Source organism: Erpetoichthys calabaricus, chromosome 5 (genome assembly GCF_900747795.2).
Source record: "Erpetoichthys calabaricus chromosome 5, fErpCal1.3, whole genome shotgun sequence".
NCBI lineage: Eukaryota > Metazoa > Chordata > Cladistia > Polypteriformes > Polypteridae > Erpetoichthys > Erpetoichthys calabaricus.
Window position 1 is genome coordinate 111,434,958 of NC_041398.2, and position 18,465 is coordinate 111,453,422.

The 18,465-nt window shown below is 36.4% G+C and overlaps 1 protein-coding gene across 3 annotated transcripts in view; it reads right to left on the reverse strand.

The window, feature by feature from the left end:
- The window catches only part of LOC114651884 (LIM and calponin homology domains-containing protein 1-like), a 338,328-nt gene that overhangs the window by 68,505 nt on the left and 251,358 nt on the right, over positions 1–18,465 (reverse strand). The window contains exons 12-15 of one of the 3 annotated variants that reach the window (XM_051928055.1): positions 15,918–16,235; positions 13,948–14,226; positions 13,100–13,411; positions 7,047–7,082 (exon numbers count right to left, since the gene is read on the reverse strand). In XM_051928055.1, coding sequence (XP_051784015.1) covers positions 7,047–7,082; positions 13,100–13,411; positions 13,948–14,226; positions 15,918–16,235 — 945 coding nt within the window. The remainder of the gene's footprint in view (positions 1–7,046; positions 7,083–13,099; positions 13,412–13,947; positions 14,227–15,917; positions 16,236–18,465) is intronic. The other 2 variants (XM_028801930.2, XM_028801931.2) reach the window with 2 other exon arrangements.

Genomic DNA, 18,465 nt, shown 5'->3' on the forward strand with positions numbered 1-18,465 from the left:
AAAAAGTTCAATTTCATAATGGAAAGATGAGTACAAAATTATAAAAAATGACAACATCCTTTGTGCTGCAGAGAGTAAGATGGATGTAACTGCAAATGTGGTTTACTTCTGCATAAACATATTCAGCACTATTTGTGTTTTATTGAAAATAGACTTTTGCATTATTATTATTATTACTATTATCATCAATTGACACACATTTTTACTGCTGTCAATTTGAATTGTGCCATATGGGAAAAAAAAATCATTCATTATTTTTAGGTAACACTCAAGAATGCTATGTTTGCACTTTTGGTAGTGCTTCACAATTAATTGAATTAAAACTGAAATTGTGATATGAACCCGTGTAATTACTAAGCCACAAAAGGCAGCGATTTTCTACCAGTAGTCTATGCATTGTGGCTCCAGACACCAAGGTCATTTGTGTTTTGGGTAGCCTCCAGTCTAGTGAACATGAACAGGTGGAACACAAAGTAAAAATGACCAATCAAATGCCTCTTTAATCAGCCCCATTGTCATTTGTTCTGGACTAGTAGCCTAGTGAAGTGTGTGCTTTTGGAGACGACAGATCAAGATAATTTTTCTGCTAATATGACTACAACAAAGGAAGGGGTAGTTGGTGACCTGGAATAATAAAAAAAAAAAAATCTGTTAACTTGGCAGTGCTTTGGATTTGACTGCAGAGACAATGATCAGATGGAGGCATTGTTCAAAACTGAAGTTGCTAAATCAAAGGAAACACTAGTAATTTAAATATATGCAGGTCAAAAAAGGTAAATGCAAGTTAAATTGCAATCGCCAAAAGTCCAGCCAAAGCAAACAACAATACCAGCATGTTTGTAGTACATCATTCGACAAAAACATCAAAGAGACATAACATCACAGATGCTGTCACATATTACTTAGCAAAAGACATGCTGCTCGTATATGCGGGCAGCAAAGAGGGTTCAGGAACTACCAACAAACTCAACTGGAGGTATAAATTGCCTATGTGGAATTACTTCTTACAAAAAGCCATCCCTGAACTGTACAGAAAATGCAAAGATGAAGTTGATTTTGACAAAGCAAAACTAAAAGACAATTAATAACCACAGACCTGTGGTCAAGCAGGACAACTGAGCCTTACATCATTTAACAGTGCACTCCATAAGTGTTGAATCTGAACTAAAAAGTCACTGCTTGTAAACATTGTATATTTCAGCAGATCATACAGGTGAAATTACTGCTCTAGGGTTAAAAGAAGCCTTGGCTGCGAAGGGGCTGAATAAGTAGCATGTAGTTGGCGTACCCACAAACAATGGATCTAACATACTGTAATCAAAACAGTGGAGCTGAATCGATAAACAGATCCCAGTGCTTTGGCCACTGGCTTTACCTTTCAATTGTTCAGACAAAACCTAACCTACCATAGTCCTTAGAGAGTAATTAAAATTCCAATATTTCAGTATATGCTCTTCTATGTCTTATATGAAGTTATATTGCAATGTGATAGCCATTTATAATCTTAGGACTAGCACAGATGTTGAGATTATATATTATATATATATAGCGCAGTGTGTACACATTATATTATTATACAAGATATGATTTTAAATATCATGTACTTATTAATTAAGAAGGATTTATTTACTATATAATTCTTTAAAATATGATGCATGTATTGGATGGGTGGTAGGTGTGTCACAATCATGCATTTTTCAAATTTTGCACCAAACTGAGAATGCCCTTGCCAACATGTGAGGTAATATGCAGATTATACATTTGCTCACCACTTCAGCTGAGGTAATGTTAAGGCACATGAGCATCATTGTCCCAAGTGCGAATGAACATACATATGTCAATCGCAAGAGATACCACAGTATTAGCACCCTGTGGCTCATGGATGTAAACTGTATTGTAGTAGCAAGCATGAGCTCTGCATTCTACAAACCCTTGAAACATTTGCTTTACATCTCACATGCCAGGAAGGTTCAAGAAGGCAGGCAGAGACTCCTAGGGTGTTGGTAGAAGATAAGGGAGGTTCACTTAGACAGACAGTCACGTAATAACTCCGGAAATCGATCTGGAACAGTGCAGCAGTGAACACAACATTAGTAACAGAGCATAAATACCCATGACTAGTTTCAGGATTAACTGTGACTTTATGGGGCATTTCCTCTAACCACAAGAACAAGAAACAGTCTTTTGGTAGTACAGCTATGGATCATTCATAGGTAAATAAAAGCACCTATTATTGGGCTTAACTCTCATTTAGTGTGTGTTCCTCAGTCTTTCCATCTCGGGGTTTGTTACATTATTATTCATGATACTGCAAAGTGGCAACAATTACATGCAGCCGAACGCAATATTGTACCTGATTATGTTTTCCTTCTTCTCGTACTTTGAATAGTATCATTATTATACTGTATATGTGGTGAAGCCTCAGCATTAGTATCAGAAAAGTGCAAAGTGTCATCATGAGTGTTGAGTTGCAACCAGGGAATCCATAAAATCATGACATCATTTTCATTCTCAGACGTGGAATCCTACTCCTTGCTGGGACTGTAAGTAGAATGCTTTGTAACTTCCCATGTTCTACTCAGGTGTAGGATAAGTTCTTATCCTAGTTAGACTTTAGTGTAATTTCTAGGAGTAATTCTGAAATGCCTGGTTTTGTTTTCTCTGACCTAGTGGTTTCCAGTTCCGGGGCCCTCTTTGACTGTAGGTGCTTCTTGTCTGCTTTGCATTATTAGATTAAAATTAAGGAAGCAGAAAAGGTGAATTAACAGAAAAATGACAAAAAAGTTAAACACTATGAAAAAAATATAGCTATTAGGTAGTTAATTTATGTTATTGTACTGTTGCAGTGCTCAAGGTTCACTCACAATGTATGGAAACTGTAACACTTTCGTATATCACTGTAAAACACAATAGATTGAAAACAAGTGAATGGGCTCATCAGAAAGACCAGAAAATTCCAAACCATATGCTTTGAATATTGGAATGAAAATGAAAAAATTACTGGAGGAAAAAAAAGGAATGTTTTTGCTGAGACACTTTTGGGGTCTAAGAGTAATAATATATATGTGGCTTTTTGTTGGCATATTCCTATTTTACTAAATGTTTCATTATTTTAAATTTATTTATTTTAGAATATGTGATATTTGTCAAAGAATGAAAATGAGCAAAGGCAACCAAAATAAATGTTTTGATATTGGCAAAAATACTACAAACTAGTATGCATTACATTTTGAACCTGCTTCCAAAACAAAATAATGGCTGCAGCTAAATTCTACAATCTTCACCCCCAACTGCTCTGAACTGGACAGAACAGAACAGAATGTATACCTTTAAAGTGCAATATGGGAGTACAGCTGTTGACCTTGTATGGCAATGAAAAAATCTCAAAGGCACGAAAAAATCCAGAATGTGCAAGCGTACATTTGTCATGTTGGTCTCTGGTATCTTTATCCGCTAGTGTATCAGCACAAGTTGGATGAATTATTAAAAATACTAGAAACATTTAGGATCAAAAATATTTTCTAATAGTGCTGACAATTTGAATTTATTTATACTCTGTGTTAGGCCTCACACCATATTGTTCATAGTTTCTTATTTCTTGAAGGTATTCTTCAAGTAGCCAAAAAATGGAAAAATTACTAACACTCTTATTAACATTATAGTAGCAATGCAGCATGGGTATGTCGCCAAAGACTTTTGAAAATGAAGGGTAACAAAACAAGGTTAGATTTCCCCCCCAAACACCAGTAATGTTAACCAACTGCAAAAACAAACAACAATACGACTGGCCTGTGTGGTCCTTTTCAGATGCATTGCTGGGACTTTTACCAGATACTATATTTACCATAAAATTAAAATGGCAATAAAACAAAGCTGTGCATTCGTCAAACCATCCAGTCTCCTTCAATTCAAAAACCTGTGAAAAAGTTATTTAGAAGTGAAGCTCATCTTTATAATAGTTCAGACTTGTACATCAACTTTCTGGGCACATAATATTGCTTCTTGCTTATTCCATGTTGATGATGTATTAATGCAAATGTAAAAAAATTAAACAAAAAACATTCCATTTCTATCCAGCAAATACAGAAAATGCAAAAAAATGAACAGAGTACCTGCAGTAAGCACAACTAATACACTTCCAAGTGGCACAACTATTGTGAAAATAAGTCATCCAGGGCTATGAGAATAATGATGAGTGTGTCACCAATGGAGAATGAAGCAGCAGGCTGTCACTAGCTAGATAAATGGGTCTGTTTCAGGTGATCCGATGAGGCATTTGCCTATTCCATTAGAGCAGAAAAACTGCAGATTGCTTAATTTAAAATGTACTTTTTGGCCATGTGCTCAATGTATATTACAAGTACTTTAAATGTTAAAATCACATACACTGACATAAAAGAACAGTCATGCTGTGAAAGCCTACTGAGTATACCTTGTGACTAACCACTGGGTACAATGGCTGACCTAAGACAGTAACAACCACATAATAGAAAGAATGTGTCCATACAAACAGCGCATTCCTAATAGAAGCAAAAAAAAAAAAAAAGGAAAAACGAATGAAGGGATGCAGCAAATGGCTTTGTCATAAGCAGAGGAGGAAAATCTTATTTGTGGCTTTTCTAATGAACGCTCTTTATGATATTTCTACAGTTTACAGTGCTTCAGGTATTCTGACAATTGTCTCCTCGGCTGGAACTGCTCAGTTTATGGACACAGCATGAAGCACAACAAAGTTAACACTATTTGTACTGGGGAAAAAACAAATATTTTCTAATATAGCACAACCTCATAAGCACCCTGAGTGACCTACAAATGTGTGCTGGAACCTCTTACTCTGTATCACATGGCTGAAAATGGATTTTTTTTTTTTATTTCTGGTAAGTCTATAACTGTTTGATAATAGTGAGAAACAGAGGGAGGGAAAGGAGCTAAAGAACAAGCAGTGAATGATTTATTAACTCAGATGGTGTTGAAAATCAGCACTCTGGTCATAAACCATCAGAGCAGCTGACAAAATATCAGATGGCGTTATATTTTGTGGAATGTGGATGGAGGGCTGATGTTAAGGACATATTAAATATCCATCATTTTTCTAAATCTGCTCACATTGATTAATAAAATAAGTTACATATGCTGTGGTCTTCTACAAGAAGGGCACCAATATCAAACTTGTGCCTTACTAGTTAGGAAATGAAATAAAGTAGGTAAATGGCTGACAATTACTAGTACATTGAATGCAGAGTGATTTGAAAAGATCAAGTCAAGTTGGGGAGCACACACTGGTACAATGGGTTGCCACACCCACTACACAGCGAAACAACTCGGGATCCCGGTTGGCAACCCCCCAGGCAGACACGCGGTCCAGTCCCACCCTCCGAAAATGTCCCTCTATCTGCCACAGCCAGGTGTTACGTGGGTGACCCCTTGGCCTGGTCCAGCCACTCGGATCCCCAACAATGAGGTTCTTACAAGCCGGATCACCCTCGGGGAAACGCGCCACATGGCCGTAGTGCCGTAACTGACGCTCCCTCACAATGCAGGTAATGTGCCTCATTCGGGACTCCATGAGCGACTGCTCATTCGACACAAAGTCAAACCAACGGTACCCAAGGATTTTCCGGAGAGACACAGTACCAAAGGAGTCCAGTCTTCGTCTCAGGTCACTGGATAGCGTCCATGTTTCGCAACCATATAGCAAGACAGGAAGCACCAGGACTCTAAAGACTTGGACCTTCGTCCTTTTGCATAGATATCGGGAGCGCCACACACCCCTTTCCAGCAACCTCATGCAACCCCCACCCCCCGCTCTCCCAATCCGTCTACTGACTTCATAGGAAAAAGATCCCTAGAATTAAAAAAAAAAACAAAAAAAAAACAAAAGTACAAAACCTCAATATTTTTGTTTTTAGAAAATGTCAAGAAAATCTTAATTTTTTCACACCTTATAAAATTACTATTTTCAGCTCTGTAAAAATTTAAGATATAACTTTTTTGATCAGGTTCACTGAACCATGTCTGGCACGACTGCCACTACAGCTTCACTGATCCTCCCCCATAAATCAGTGCTGGTTTCAGCCTAGACAATGTTGTTGGCACTGGAGAAAACAAATCCTAGACAGTATACTGTACATGTACCTGCTCTGACGGGCAGGTTTCTAAAATTGTTGCTCAGAGTACTGTCAGCTTATTGGTGTACTCAAGGTGAGGCCCGTTGTTTTTTGGACAACACAAATCAAATTTTCTTGTGCTGGTTTTGTTTTTTAGGGCACACATTTTGGATTTCACCAAGTTTCATGCTGCATGTTTTTTTAAAAGGCATTTGCAATGGCACATAGTTGAAAAGGTTGCTTCATGTTTTCAAATCGGTAGATTAGAAGCCTGACCTCCAAAATATCCAGACCTAGAACTACTGGGATTTTTCCATGCGAGAGCTTGTGAAGAACATGGTCTGTTCTTAAAATATGGGAGTTTGACTCTCTTTAAGGAACAAACACAACATTAGCCATGTGTTGATGGTGGAAACTGAGGAAGGTTTAGTACCCACATCATAACTCAAAGTACTGTATAAAATCGTTTTAATTTCCTACACATTTCCTGAAATAACATTTTATTCCATATTTAAAGAGATACTACATTATAAATTGTATTAATGACTTGCCATTTTCTTAGCCTTAACTAGATCCCACAATATATGCAATGTAATAGTTAGTAATGATGCTAATGAGCATTCAATTGGGCCTACTTAAATTTTAGTGACTTATGGCTGGGATGACCCACCTCTTAGCAAATTCATAAAAAGAAAACAAAGCCCCAGTCACCTTTTTAAAGAAAAGCGCCAGAAAGCAGGATTTTTATATTGTGTTCATAGTTGCAATCGAGGAAGCTCAAATTAGCAGCCACAGCAAATAGCAGTACAAAGACTATAAGACATGCATTGGTTTGCCATGAAGTTAGTGCAGATAGAAGGCATTGATGCCAAAATTACACACGCATGCAGTCTTCATTATTTTTTAATGCTCCCCAGTAAAAACAGAGGAAAGACTTACTCTGGATCATCAGAAACAGAAGCTCTGTGGCTATATCTAAAAAACAAAAAAACAAATACAAGATATATATATATATACTGTATATATATATTTAGAACTATATTGGTATGTATTTATACACAAACACGCACATGGAGTTTACTTAAAAAAGAAATTAAAAAAGGAAAGAAAAATACATACATAAGCTAAATAGCAAAAATATAGTAACAGGCACTTTAACCCAATCATTATTTCTGAATAAGAAAAACTTAGAGATGGAATTTTAACCCTTGGTAAAGAAATCCTTTTGTAAAATGAGTATAATTAAAAACAACAAAAGCACACACTTTTTTATTATTATTATTTTTTAACAAAACGTAACACTACATGCAACCTACATTACACACAATAACACAAGAAAAGGTTTTATGTTTTTTAACAAGGTTACAGCATACTTAGACATGAACAGTTCATGCAAATGCAAAAAGACACCAAGTTACAATGGCGTCCTAGGTAATCATTCTTTCAAGACTGAAGAGAAGCAAAAATGTGGGCTCTTTGAAACAATTAGTTGATACAAACTGGGCTCTTGAAAAATCTGAAATATAGCTTGGCTTCTACGGGCATGCACTGTACCTAAATGGCAGCCCACCTCTCAACAGTACTGTGTTTTATTAGCTGCAGCCTCTAAAAGGAGACTTGTTATTGCAAATACAGACAGTTTATTCTTTGAAGGCAAAGGGTTAGATTTTCTTTTCTTATCCTCCATGCAAAGACAGGTAACACTCATGCGAATCTGATAAAGAAAACTGTATGCATTCTCTGTTAAAACACTGTAGAGCTAGATGCCTTCTAAGTATCAGACATCTAGCAGCATTCATTTTAGGGGTCACTTTACCAAGTAGCTTTTTGTTTGTTTCTTTTCTTTAACTGGAAGGAATCAGTTAAGGGACAGGCTTTCCAAACTAGACTCTTACCCTGTATATCACATATGTTTTCTAAATGTGCCAAATTAATTATCCTGAATGTAACCAAGCCTTGTTCTCAAAAAGTTTCTGTTGACAAATTGCCCGACTGCATATGTGTATGGCTGTTTCTGTGCAATTCACGGTGATAACTTTGTAACCCACTATGAATGAGTCTCTTATTTTATTACTTCAATAAAAAGGACCGACTTCCTACAGCTCTTACTTGATAAGTGAGTTGGAACTCTGATGGAAATTCTGTGAGCATCTGGCAATAAGAGGGCACCTAACACTTTTATTCTGTATGAACTGTTATAGCATAACACCTTGAAATAATTATTGAGAAAAGTGTACAAGGAAAAGTGGCTTTGCGAATTAACACTATAAACCGAAAAACCCCGAAAATGTGGAACTGTTCAGCAGAATACTAATTGCATTATTAAAATAGGACGATGGGATGCCCAGCAAACTCATAAAATGCTTCAATAAAGGTACATGGTATAAAGGCAAAACATGAGGCAAGTGAAATTAAATTAAATTGTGCATTGAATTGGACAGAAATAGTAAAGAACGTATAAAACAGAATGTTATTATGGTATAATAACTGCAGCTTATGTTACCATGTTCACTAGTATTCCCCCATTTCTTTGCAACAAAAAAATCAAAGTTTTGCTCCTATATTTGCATGTGGATAACAAAAAATGGGAATCAGGAGGCAGAAATCTTATCATATTTGAGAGAAGTTCAGAACCAGCCAAATGCACTGTATCTGGTTTTCAATCCAATTGCTAGTGTGTAGTGCCTAAATGAACTGGGAAAGGGCAAAAATCTCTCTGCTTGGTAGGCAGTTCAGAAGAAAATGTATGCCTCCCGATAATTCCTGCTCTACACGGAAACCCTACAACAATCTCAGGCTTTTTGATGCAACATAAAGCTTGTAAGGTAATACTGTACTGAAGTTCCACTGAGCGTTCTTGTGTTTGGAAAGCCAACTTATGAAATTATTTATGCACTGCTGTAATTTGTTGGCAGGGTGGTTTAGCAAATGAAATATACTTATATTGTAAACAGAAAGGAGAAAAATCCAATGCTGAATCTCTTGTGCTATTTGTGTGGAGTCATTAGTTGACTTTGCTGTTATTTCTAGATCATCAGAAACTCCGGTTCAGGACCAAGAGTGCAGACAGCCAGTTAACTATGATGTTAATGAGGGCAGTTGTTAAATCAAAGAAAAAAAGGATGGAGTGCTATAATGATAAGTAAGAGTATATAATTATTTTAAATATTTAATAAAAAAATACCAAAGAAATGCCATCATTAACCTCACAACTTATATGCTGGCTGACTTGCTAGTCCTGTATTCATCTTTCAATGTTGTTACAGAAACAACAGCAATGCAGCAAATATCCATAGATATTTATTTATTATTTACAGTGAACCATATCTCTGACTATTAAGTGTCTTTTTGTGGTTTAAGTAAAAGTGTGTCCATGACCTGTCTAGATAATTAAGGACAAAACCTTAAGAATAAAACGCATGTTTATGACTTTACCATTGGCTCAGCCTGTTCCAAAACTAAATTCGACCAGCTGGAAATATGAAATATTTTAATGCTGTAGACTACAAAAAGATATCCCTCCCAGGTGTCTGCATTTTTTTTTAGACATCCACTGCAAGCAAACTGAAATTGAGTTAAATGTTTCTGTACCAATACCAAGGACTTCATATTTTTTTTGGCTGACAAAGAACATGCATATTTCTTCCACAACTATTGTACCTAAAAATGAGGGAATTAAGCTAGATGTTTTATGCAATCACCTGCTAAGACAGAAACCATGAAGGGTGTTGAAAGGGACAAAGCATAGGAGTGGGTGAAGTGTACAGTGCTAAAGAAAACTTACAGCTAACTACATGAAAGGTGTTCACAGTTTCCCACTTGAAGATGTCATTGAAGAAAGGTGTCAGAAAAGATCAAATTCAACAGTATACTGTAAATACTTTGAAAAGGAATTAAAATACTAATGCAAAAAAAAAATCTTATACTGTACAATAAGAATCAATAAAAAGTCCTGATGGGAAACATTTGAAGCACCTCTATACAATGAGGAATTATATGCTGTATTCCCACTGTGAGCCTGTACTATTCCCTACTGCACATTGTTATACTGTTATTCTATCAAAAAATTAGAATTTATAACCAGCTCCTGTGACAGCACAGATAGTTAAGCAGCGGTTAGCGTTGTGCATCACAGCTTCAAGACCCTGGCTTGAACTGGACAAAACTTAAAGTTTGGTATCGGTGTTATTCTTCACATTCATGGTAAAAACTAGCCAGCCACATAAAACAGTGTTCTAAAGTGAAGCTTTTATTTTATAAATTTAACAAATTCCTTGTCTGTTCTTTTAGTTTACAATGGGACTTACAATGGGTTATATAGGCCCATATGTGAATGAAAAAGCCTTAAAACTTACAGAATACATCCATTTTTCAAGCCAAAAACGTTATCAAGTATTGATCCGCATTTTGAGATTACGTATATATTGAAATGCAGCATATCCATGTCAGTAAAGAAGGAAAAAAAAAGCACAAAGCAAAACACTGCTGTGACATTTAGCCATCTTAAAAAGAGACTGGGCGGTTTGCTCTGTCGCTTGTCTTCTTCCACTGGACATGTCAGGGGCAGGGGTGTGGATTCGCAAAAGAAAGTTATCACCAAGTGTTTCAGTTCAAACTGAATTTTGATACCTGATGTGAATCACTGTCTGTGTTCTGTATGCAACTAGGCAATAATAACTGAAAAGGGCATACTTATGGTCGCTTCTATTTTTTCACAATATGGAAGCTTATTATTAGCTCATTATATCACTGGCTGCTTCCACCATATGGGGACATGCCTTCCCACCGCACTCTGCTCATCCAGGATCAGAGGCAACCTGTATGCTATTCTAAACCCGACTCTTTATTGGAGGCTATGCAACAGAAGCACAATCTCAGTCACCATTTTTCTACCAAAAACGTTACTATTAATCTGTCATGTGAGGTACAGCTAATAGAGCCTTGAAATAAAATGATAGTTTATAGGATCAGCAAGTGCTGTGTCTGCAGTCTGTACCTTTGCCATCCAGCCTTCGGTGCTGCTGCCGCCATTGCTCTCAAAGTTCCTTTCATGTTGTCTTCTACATGTAAGTGCAGAGCTGTCATTACCACATCAAAGCGCTAGGTTCTACATGAGTTTTGCATATTCACCTCATTTATTTAAGAATTGATTGTTATTTACGATGAAACTCGTGTGCACTTTTAACTATGCTGTCACTAAGTGTGAATCTCACTCCACAGGCTATTTAAAATAACAACTGTGGATGCCCTGGAGAAAGGACAGGCTTATGAAACCTTCCTTTAGGAGGCCATAATGGAAGGATCAGGTCATTCCTCCACATGGCAGGTGGCAATGTTCCTAAACCCAATTAGGACACCCACAGAGTTGCTTGAGAAATGGAGTCTGGAAATTCTACCCTATAGAGGTGTTTGGGGTTGTACATTGGGGGATAACTGGGACAAGAGACCAGAAGCAACTCCTGGGTCGGGCTTAAAAGAAAGCCGCTGCCTCATTTGGGTGGAGTTTAAGTCAGGAGGCAGTGGGTTACACTCTTAGAGAAGGAAGGAGGAGGATTGTGCTTGGTGTGTTTTTGTTATTATTCCTGTGAAGAAGGTGTTGGGGCTCAATAAAAGCCTTTATTTGAGTTGGAAGTATGTCTGGGGCATTATTGTGTCTGTGATTGGGGGATCTCTGGCACCACATAGTGGTCACACAACATAACATGCAATAGGTGAAGCATAACTGTTGAAAAATTAGAATTGTAGAGGCAAAAGTAGGATAATAAGCAGAATAAACTTTGGCTCCGGGGCTTCTTAGGATTGTCATAACACCACTCATGACAGAAACTGAGTAGACAAGCAAAAAGGAAATGCAAAATAATTTCAAGAATCCGTGAGAAACGCAACTATTTCTAGTTTCCTTTTGTTATGCATCATAAAATGCAGAAGGCATATTTACATAGAAACTTTTGCTGCTTCAAAGTGGATGTATTTGGAAGCTACATGATTTAAAAAAAATGCTTCACTTCAGAATATAATTTTATGTGGCAAATCAATATATACCATGACTGTGAAGAAATAACTTTTGGAAACTACTAAAGTTTTCCTTTAGGGACGTTTATGCATCCCTGCTAACTATAGCAAGTGCGACAGCAAAAATGTTCCTTTAAAACTATAAAACAGCACATGAATGTGAAAAATGTACTTTTTCATTAATAAAACTGAAGAATTACTAATAGTCCTGAACTGTTCATAATGCTTGTAGCTGCGACCCTGAGGAGCGCTTGTAGTCAATCGACAGGTATAGTTTTTTTTTTTTTTTTTATAACAGTGCTTCTAGAGCTGCAAACTGCATGCAGTTGTAAATTAATTGAGTTATCACAACGAACCTTAGTTTTTTAATGTTTATTTTTTAATTCTTTCTATTTGGAAAGGGAATTAAAGGGTTCATAATTTTATTACAAAATAAATAAATAATAGCCATGCTGTATTCTTTACTAAAAAAAACACACTACATTTTGGAGGCGCCTGCTATTTTTGATCCTGTATTCAGAATTTAACTTTACACCATTATTACAATACAATGAAAGAACTTCACAAAATTAATTCAGATGCCCTTATGCAGTGGCATTTTATGAAGCATCTCTTGTGCATACAGTACTGTAAGTTTTATAATATTAGGACCTGGTTAAGCTTATAATTTACTGACTTTGATTCTGGTACTTTTGCATTTTCTGTTTTAAGCCTTGGTATAAATCTGCATGGAAAAATATTAAATTTTCCTGGGAGACACTGTCAGACATAACAGTGGGAAAACAGCATAGTTTTCTAGTGGGCTGTGCCTTTCACCAGTTTTGGTAACTCTAGGAGGAACTCTAACAAGCAACTGGGACAACTCCACAGCAATACATTTAACCAAAGTGTGCTTCTAGTGGTGCTTCCAAAAAGTCCAATCAGATTTAAATAGTTTAAAAAAGAGATGCAAATCCTTGTTAAAAAGTGCAAAGTCTCACATTGGTGGTAGATCGTCATCTAACCAAGATGGCCTCCTCCTTGGTTTATCGTCCTTGAGTGTCTGAACTGGTGGGGAAGCAGACACGGAGAAGGCCTGACTGACAACAAGTGATGTTCTTTTGGGGGAGGCAGGTGCCAGGCTGTTCACATCATGCTTCTCCATATCAGAAAGGGGTTCTTTTCCCTCCTTCTCTTTATTCCCATGAAGCGGGACCTTGGTTGTTGCACGACTCTCCTTGGGCCTGACGCCTACTGTTGTCATAGCAATCTGCCTGCATTGATCCACAGGTTCTGACAGACCAGAGCTGCTGCTGAAAGAATGATCCTGTTATACCATAAGCGCACTGAACAAGTAATGCAACACAAACAACAGGCCATTCATTGCAGGGCAACAGGCATCAAAGGACAGGCAAAAAATGTTAATCCTTCTGAATGGTTACTGTATCTGATTTCAGTGAGGCACTCAATGAAAACACCTATTACAGAAAAGAAAAAAAAAAAAAAAAAAAACACATACAAACACAATGAGAAAGTCATCCTTTTAAGTTACAAAATGTAGCAGGTCATCAGTTGGGTGATCTTTCCTGTATAAACAAAATGAGAAAAAATACCAGACTGATAGTTTACTGCATGCAGCCAAGTAAAGCTTAAGAAAAACTGCTGACATAGCTTTCCTTGCTCCACTAGTTTCATGCAACACCAAGCTTTCAGAACATCCAAATAACACTATTTCCAAAATGAAAATGAGGAAAAAAACAAAACAATCGCCAACAAGGACACCAAAGAATGATGCAACAAAGTATTTGAAAAGCAACACTGTAGGGAAAAGCCCCAGGCCTCATCTAACCTGTTACTTTTCTCCAAGTCAACACCCTGATTTTTTTGGAGAGAGCCAGGAACTGGAAGAAACTGATTAAAGGTATAGCATGGCATTCTTTGAAAGGCCCCAGTCCTACGTGCCAGCATATCATCTTTCTCCAGGTCTGGGAGCCTTCCTTCTCTAGTCTCTTCATCGCTGTCTTCCTCAAATTCAGTAGACTGGATGTTCACAGGAGAGACAATTTGTACTTCATTGCCTGGAGAAGTTGTGGATTCCAGGCTCTCTGATCCACACGAATTCCTAGCACTGTTAGTAGAAACAACACTATTTGTCATTGCCTGAGGAACTGACAGATCAAACCAGTCAATGGCAAGGTGACCCTGGCCACCCTACTCCAACCACTCAAAGCTATTAGGCAGTGCTAGCTGCAACCATGAAAGAAAAAAAAAAAATCAAATGTTGACTGTATTTGGTGCACATCCCAACTATCCTTTAAGTTTATTAGGTGTTTTAGAAAACCAAGCTTGGAGAGTTAAACCATACTTTGCTCCAATCCAAATGAATCACTTAAACCATGAAAAGAGATTATAGGTTAAGCATTACAGTATTGTTATTTTGAAAAACAGAGTTAACAGTGTATAAAAACTGATACACACAAAAGAAGAAATTAAACATCTAGGCGAAGATACAAGGTGGAACTCAAATCCTGGACTTCCCAGTAAAAACCCATCTGACATACTAAGATGTGAGGAGCACCAGCTATTCATAGTTAGGTTTAGTTAACATTGAATCTGAAGTGAAAAGGCTCTGGAGTATGCTTCACAGTGCATTTTGAGGGAATGTACTGAAGATATCTTCAGAATACACTTGACAATGCCTACAATGGATAGCTCAGTCCTGGAAAACAGATAAAGTACACACCATCTGGACTGGAGTAATATGTTGGGTAGCACTTTATTCTTCTTTAGACATTACACATATTGCAATAACTTGTATGTTAGCTATAAATTCCACAAGGTTTTTTTTCCAGAATATGTCTAGCAGTGTCTATATATCTTTACTTTATGTTCCTCAAGACCACCAAGGAATACTATTTCACAATTAGGATCATCTGGGAAAGCAATATGGGCAACTGGTGAGAAGAACAGATTCTGTGAAATTTGGAGAGCTCCATTGTTTTTTCAGACAAGTACAATGAAACATGTACAGTTGTATTCACCAATGAATTTTTCATGTCTTCAAAATTAACAGACACGGGGTAAACATGTGAACAGGATGAATTCAAGTAGAAAAATATTCATTATAGTCATCAGCAAACTACCAAAAAATAGGTGGAGCACTGAAACAGTAGATGTGAACTTTCTTAATCTTAAGCCTTTGCTTTGCTAGTGCTCTTGAAAATTCCAAACAAAAGCCACAGAAAACTATGATAAAACAAAGAACATAAACCACCATTTTTACAAACCACTAGGATTAAGCAACTGGCTCAGAGATCCAGGAGAAGCTTTATACTACAAAGTTTAGGACAATGCGGAAATGGCACTTGTACGTACTTATCGCTATGCTTTGTAACACATTAAATAGAAGTATGCCAGTTTAAATAAGGACTTAAAATAAAAAGTTGCTGTTGTCGTCTGGTAAGCACTCCAGGCTAGTTCTCTATTAACAGCTACATAATAGCACTCGAAATAAGTCTATAATAGAGCCTTGGTACATTTACAAATTTGGTGTATCCTAGCAACCAGGAAAGGGGATTAAGCAAATTACACCAGCATCACGTGACAGCATTTATCTCATTTTCATATAAGTTTTTTTTAACAAAACATCACAAACAGCATTATATCTTACATTCTGTTAAAAATGATTTGTGAAAACGAAATGCCAATAAATCCAAACAATTAAAATGGCACTTTGAAACTCCGTTAGTTCTAAAAATAACCACTCATGGGTTAGTATCAAGCAGTTTGGAACAGGCAGAAAATAAGAGGCTAGCTCACATCACTCTAGGGCTATCTTCAGGTCGCTGGCTTTTCTTAGAGTGAGCATCCTGCCTTGATCTTAGTGATGCTGGCATAGGAAGAAACTTGTTGAAAACAGGATTCATGTTTTGTTTCTGGAAAGTTCCAGTTCTACGGGCCAACATGTCATCCTTTTCCAAATTAGGTAATCGTTCTTCCTCCTCCTCATCACTGTCTTCCTGCAGATGCCAGTCTGCTTCACAAGCTTCATAAGCTTCATGTTTATCCCTCATAACTAAAGGACTACTGCAGAAACCATCTGGGTTCACAGGCACACTGCTTTCTCTATTAGTTTCACTGGATCAAGAGACGCGACAGTGCAAATAAACAAAGGGAAAGAAAAACAAGCATTCCAGATTAAAAGAATGCACAAATAAAGCTTCTGTATAAAGTATATGTCCTCAAATACTATAATTTTAATCATGCATTTTAAACATTCATGTTACCTTTATGACAAATGTTCCTTAAAGCAATGCTGTAACTATGCTTTAGACTCTTTACACATATTGACATAAATAATGTTATTCAAGAATATCAACTATGAATATATGCATATATATATATACACAATAAAAACACACAATCATATAGTATATCAATACATAATTCTATAGATAAATCTCTGTTTTGTTTTTGAGGTATCAAAGAGCATGATAAAGTTTGACAACTGATGTCTGAAAGACAAAGAAAAAGAGTTATAAACCTTCAGCCTGGCACATGGCACCACACAGTGCTAAACTGGAAGCAAGCTGCTTTTTTTTTTTTTTTTTTTTTTTTAAAGAGAGACCCCACCAAAAATGAGGTTTTACAGACAAAAATCTTTAATGTTTGCTAAACACTTTGTGCAGCGACATCACTTTCAACTAAAGGGATTTCTAGGCTGGTGTCTGTGCAAAAAAAAGTACATTTCTGACTGTGGAAATGATTGTGTGGCTTGGTGACAATGGTGGAGCATCTAGAACCATTTCATGCCAAAGGTATAAAAGAGTGTGGAAGGAGAACTGGCATTTAGGTTCACTGGTGAGAAGAAGAGATCAGCATTGTGCGGGATAGACAGAGGGGGGAAGTGAGAAAGAATTAGGGAATGGATGAAACAACTTTTTTCATTTTGTATGGAGTCTGTTTCATTTCATGTTCTGCTGGCTTGTTTTTGAAATCATTTTTTAAACACCAAGTGTGATTTGATATTATATGTATGAATAGTTACAATTCTTTATTAATTTGTAATAAACTATGTTTGATGGTTGAGTTATAATCTGCTGTTTAGTGTGATGTCATGGTCTCTCTGTAAAATCCCCACTGACAAACCAAATTCAAATGAACTGAATACATACACACACATGCAAATATATATTGCACATATACACAATCTTTCCTTTTGTTAGACAAAACAATAACTTAGTGTATTAAAAACATTACAGCTAAATTAAAATGCAACTGTTAATGAGTTTTTTATATTGAAACAAAATATGTGATCGTCCCTATTCAGATGTACTTCATCGTTTATGCAATTAAGATAGTGACTCTGCTTATGTGCTGCAAAGAAATGCAGACTACTACTACATTTTGTGAATGAAGGCTTTAGCTAGTGATGCTCCAATCAATCAGCCGCCAATCTGAATTGGCCGATTTTTACTACAAAAGACACGATCGGTAATCTGTAAACTGGCCAATCGCAAAAGACAAACTATTCAGCATCTGATTTTCTAAGCTTTAAGGTAATTTAGCTGCAGTGCTCCTTTATGTGAGGCATTATGGTAGGTGAGCCAGTGTGCATCTTTTGTTTATTGGTAGTGAACTTTCTGTAGCGTAAACAAAGCAAGTAAAGCCAAACTTCACCAGAGAGTGAGAGAAGATTGGAATATTAGACTTTATGTTAAACAAGGTAGAATAATAAAATGAGAAAAAGGAATTCAGAAAGTTGTCCAGTGGAATTAAATGGCAAGAACATCTGCTTTAATGAATTCAGACCATTTTATTTTCTCCTTTAATTAAAACAGACAGCATTTATCTTAGTTTGGACACCGAGCTTGTGTTAAGTGCAGCAGCTTACATTTTTAATTGGAGATAAAGAAGAATTTGAAATTACTGCACAGTAAACAATAAACTTTCTAGTTTAACAGCAAAATGTATCTTTTACTTGTAAACTTGTTAAGTATGTTAGCCTTGTATCTTCTTGATAAACATCTTATGAATATTAAAGACATTTGCTGCTTTTTTAAAGATTTGTACTGTGTTTATTATTTGTTTGTGTGTGTGTCACACAGAAGAAGGTTTGCCAAGAAACAAATACAGAATAATTAAAAAGGTAATCCATATTTATAATTACACCTCAGGAATTAAGGAATGTCTAGTTGATATACTAAAGAAAAAAAAAACACCTGTATAAATATAGTAAATGTATATTTTAACAAAAAAAAATTATAAGTGGCTGCATATTTACATTTTAAGCAGTGTTATTATTTGCCAATATCAATTAAGTGATTTTGTGAGAATATTTTTTTTGTCAGAGAATTGGTGAAACTAC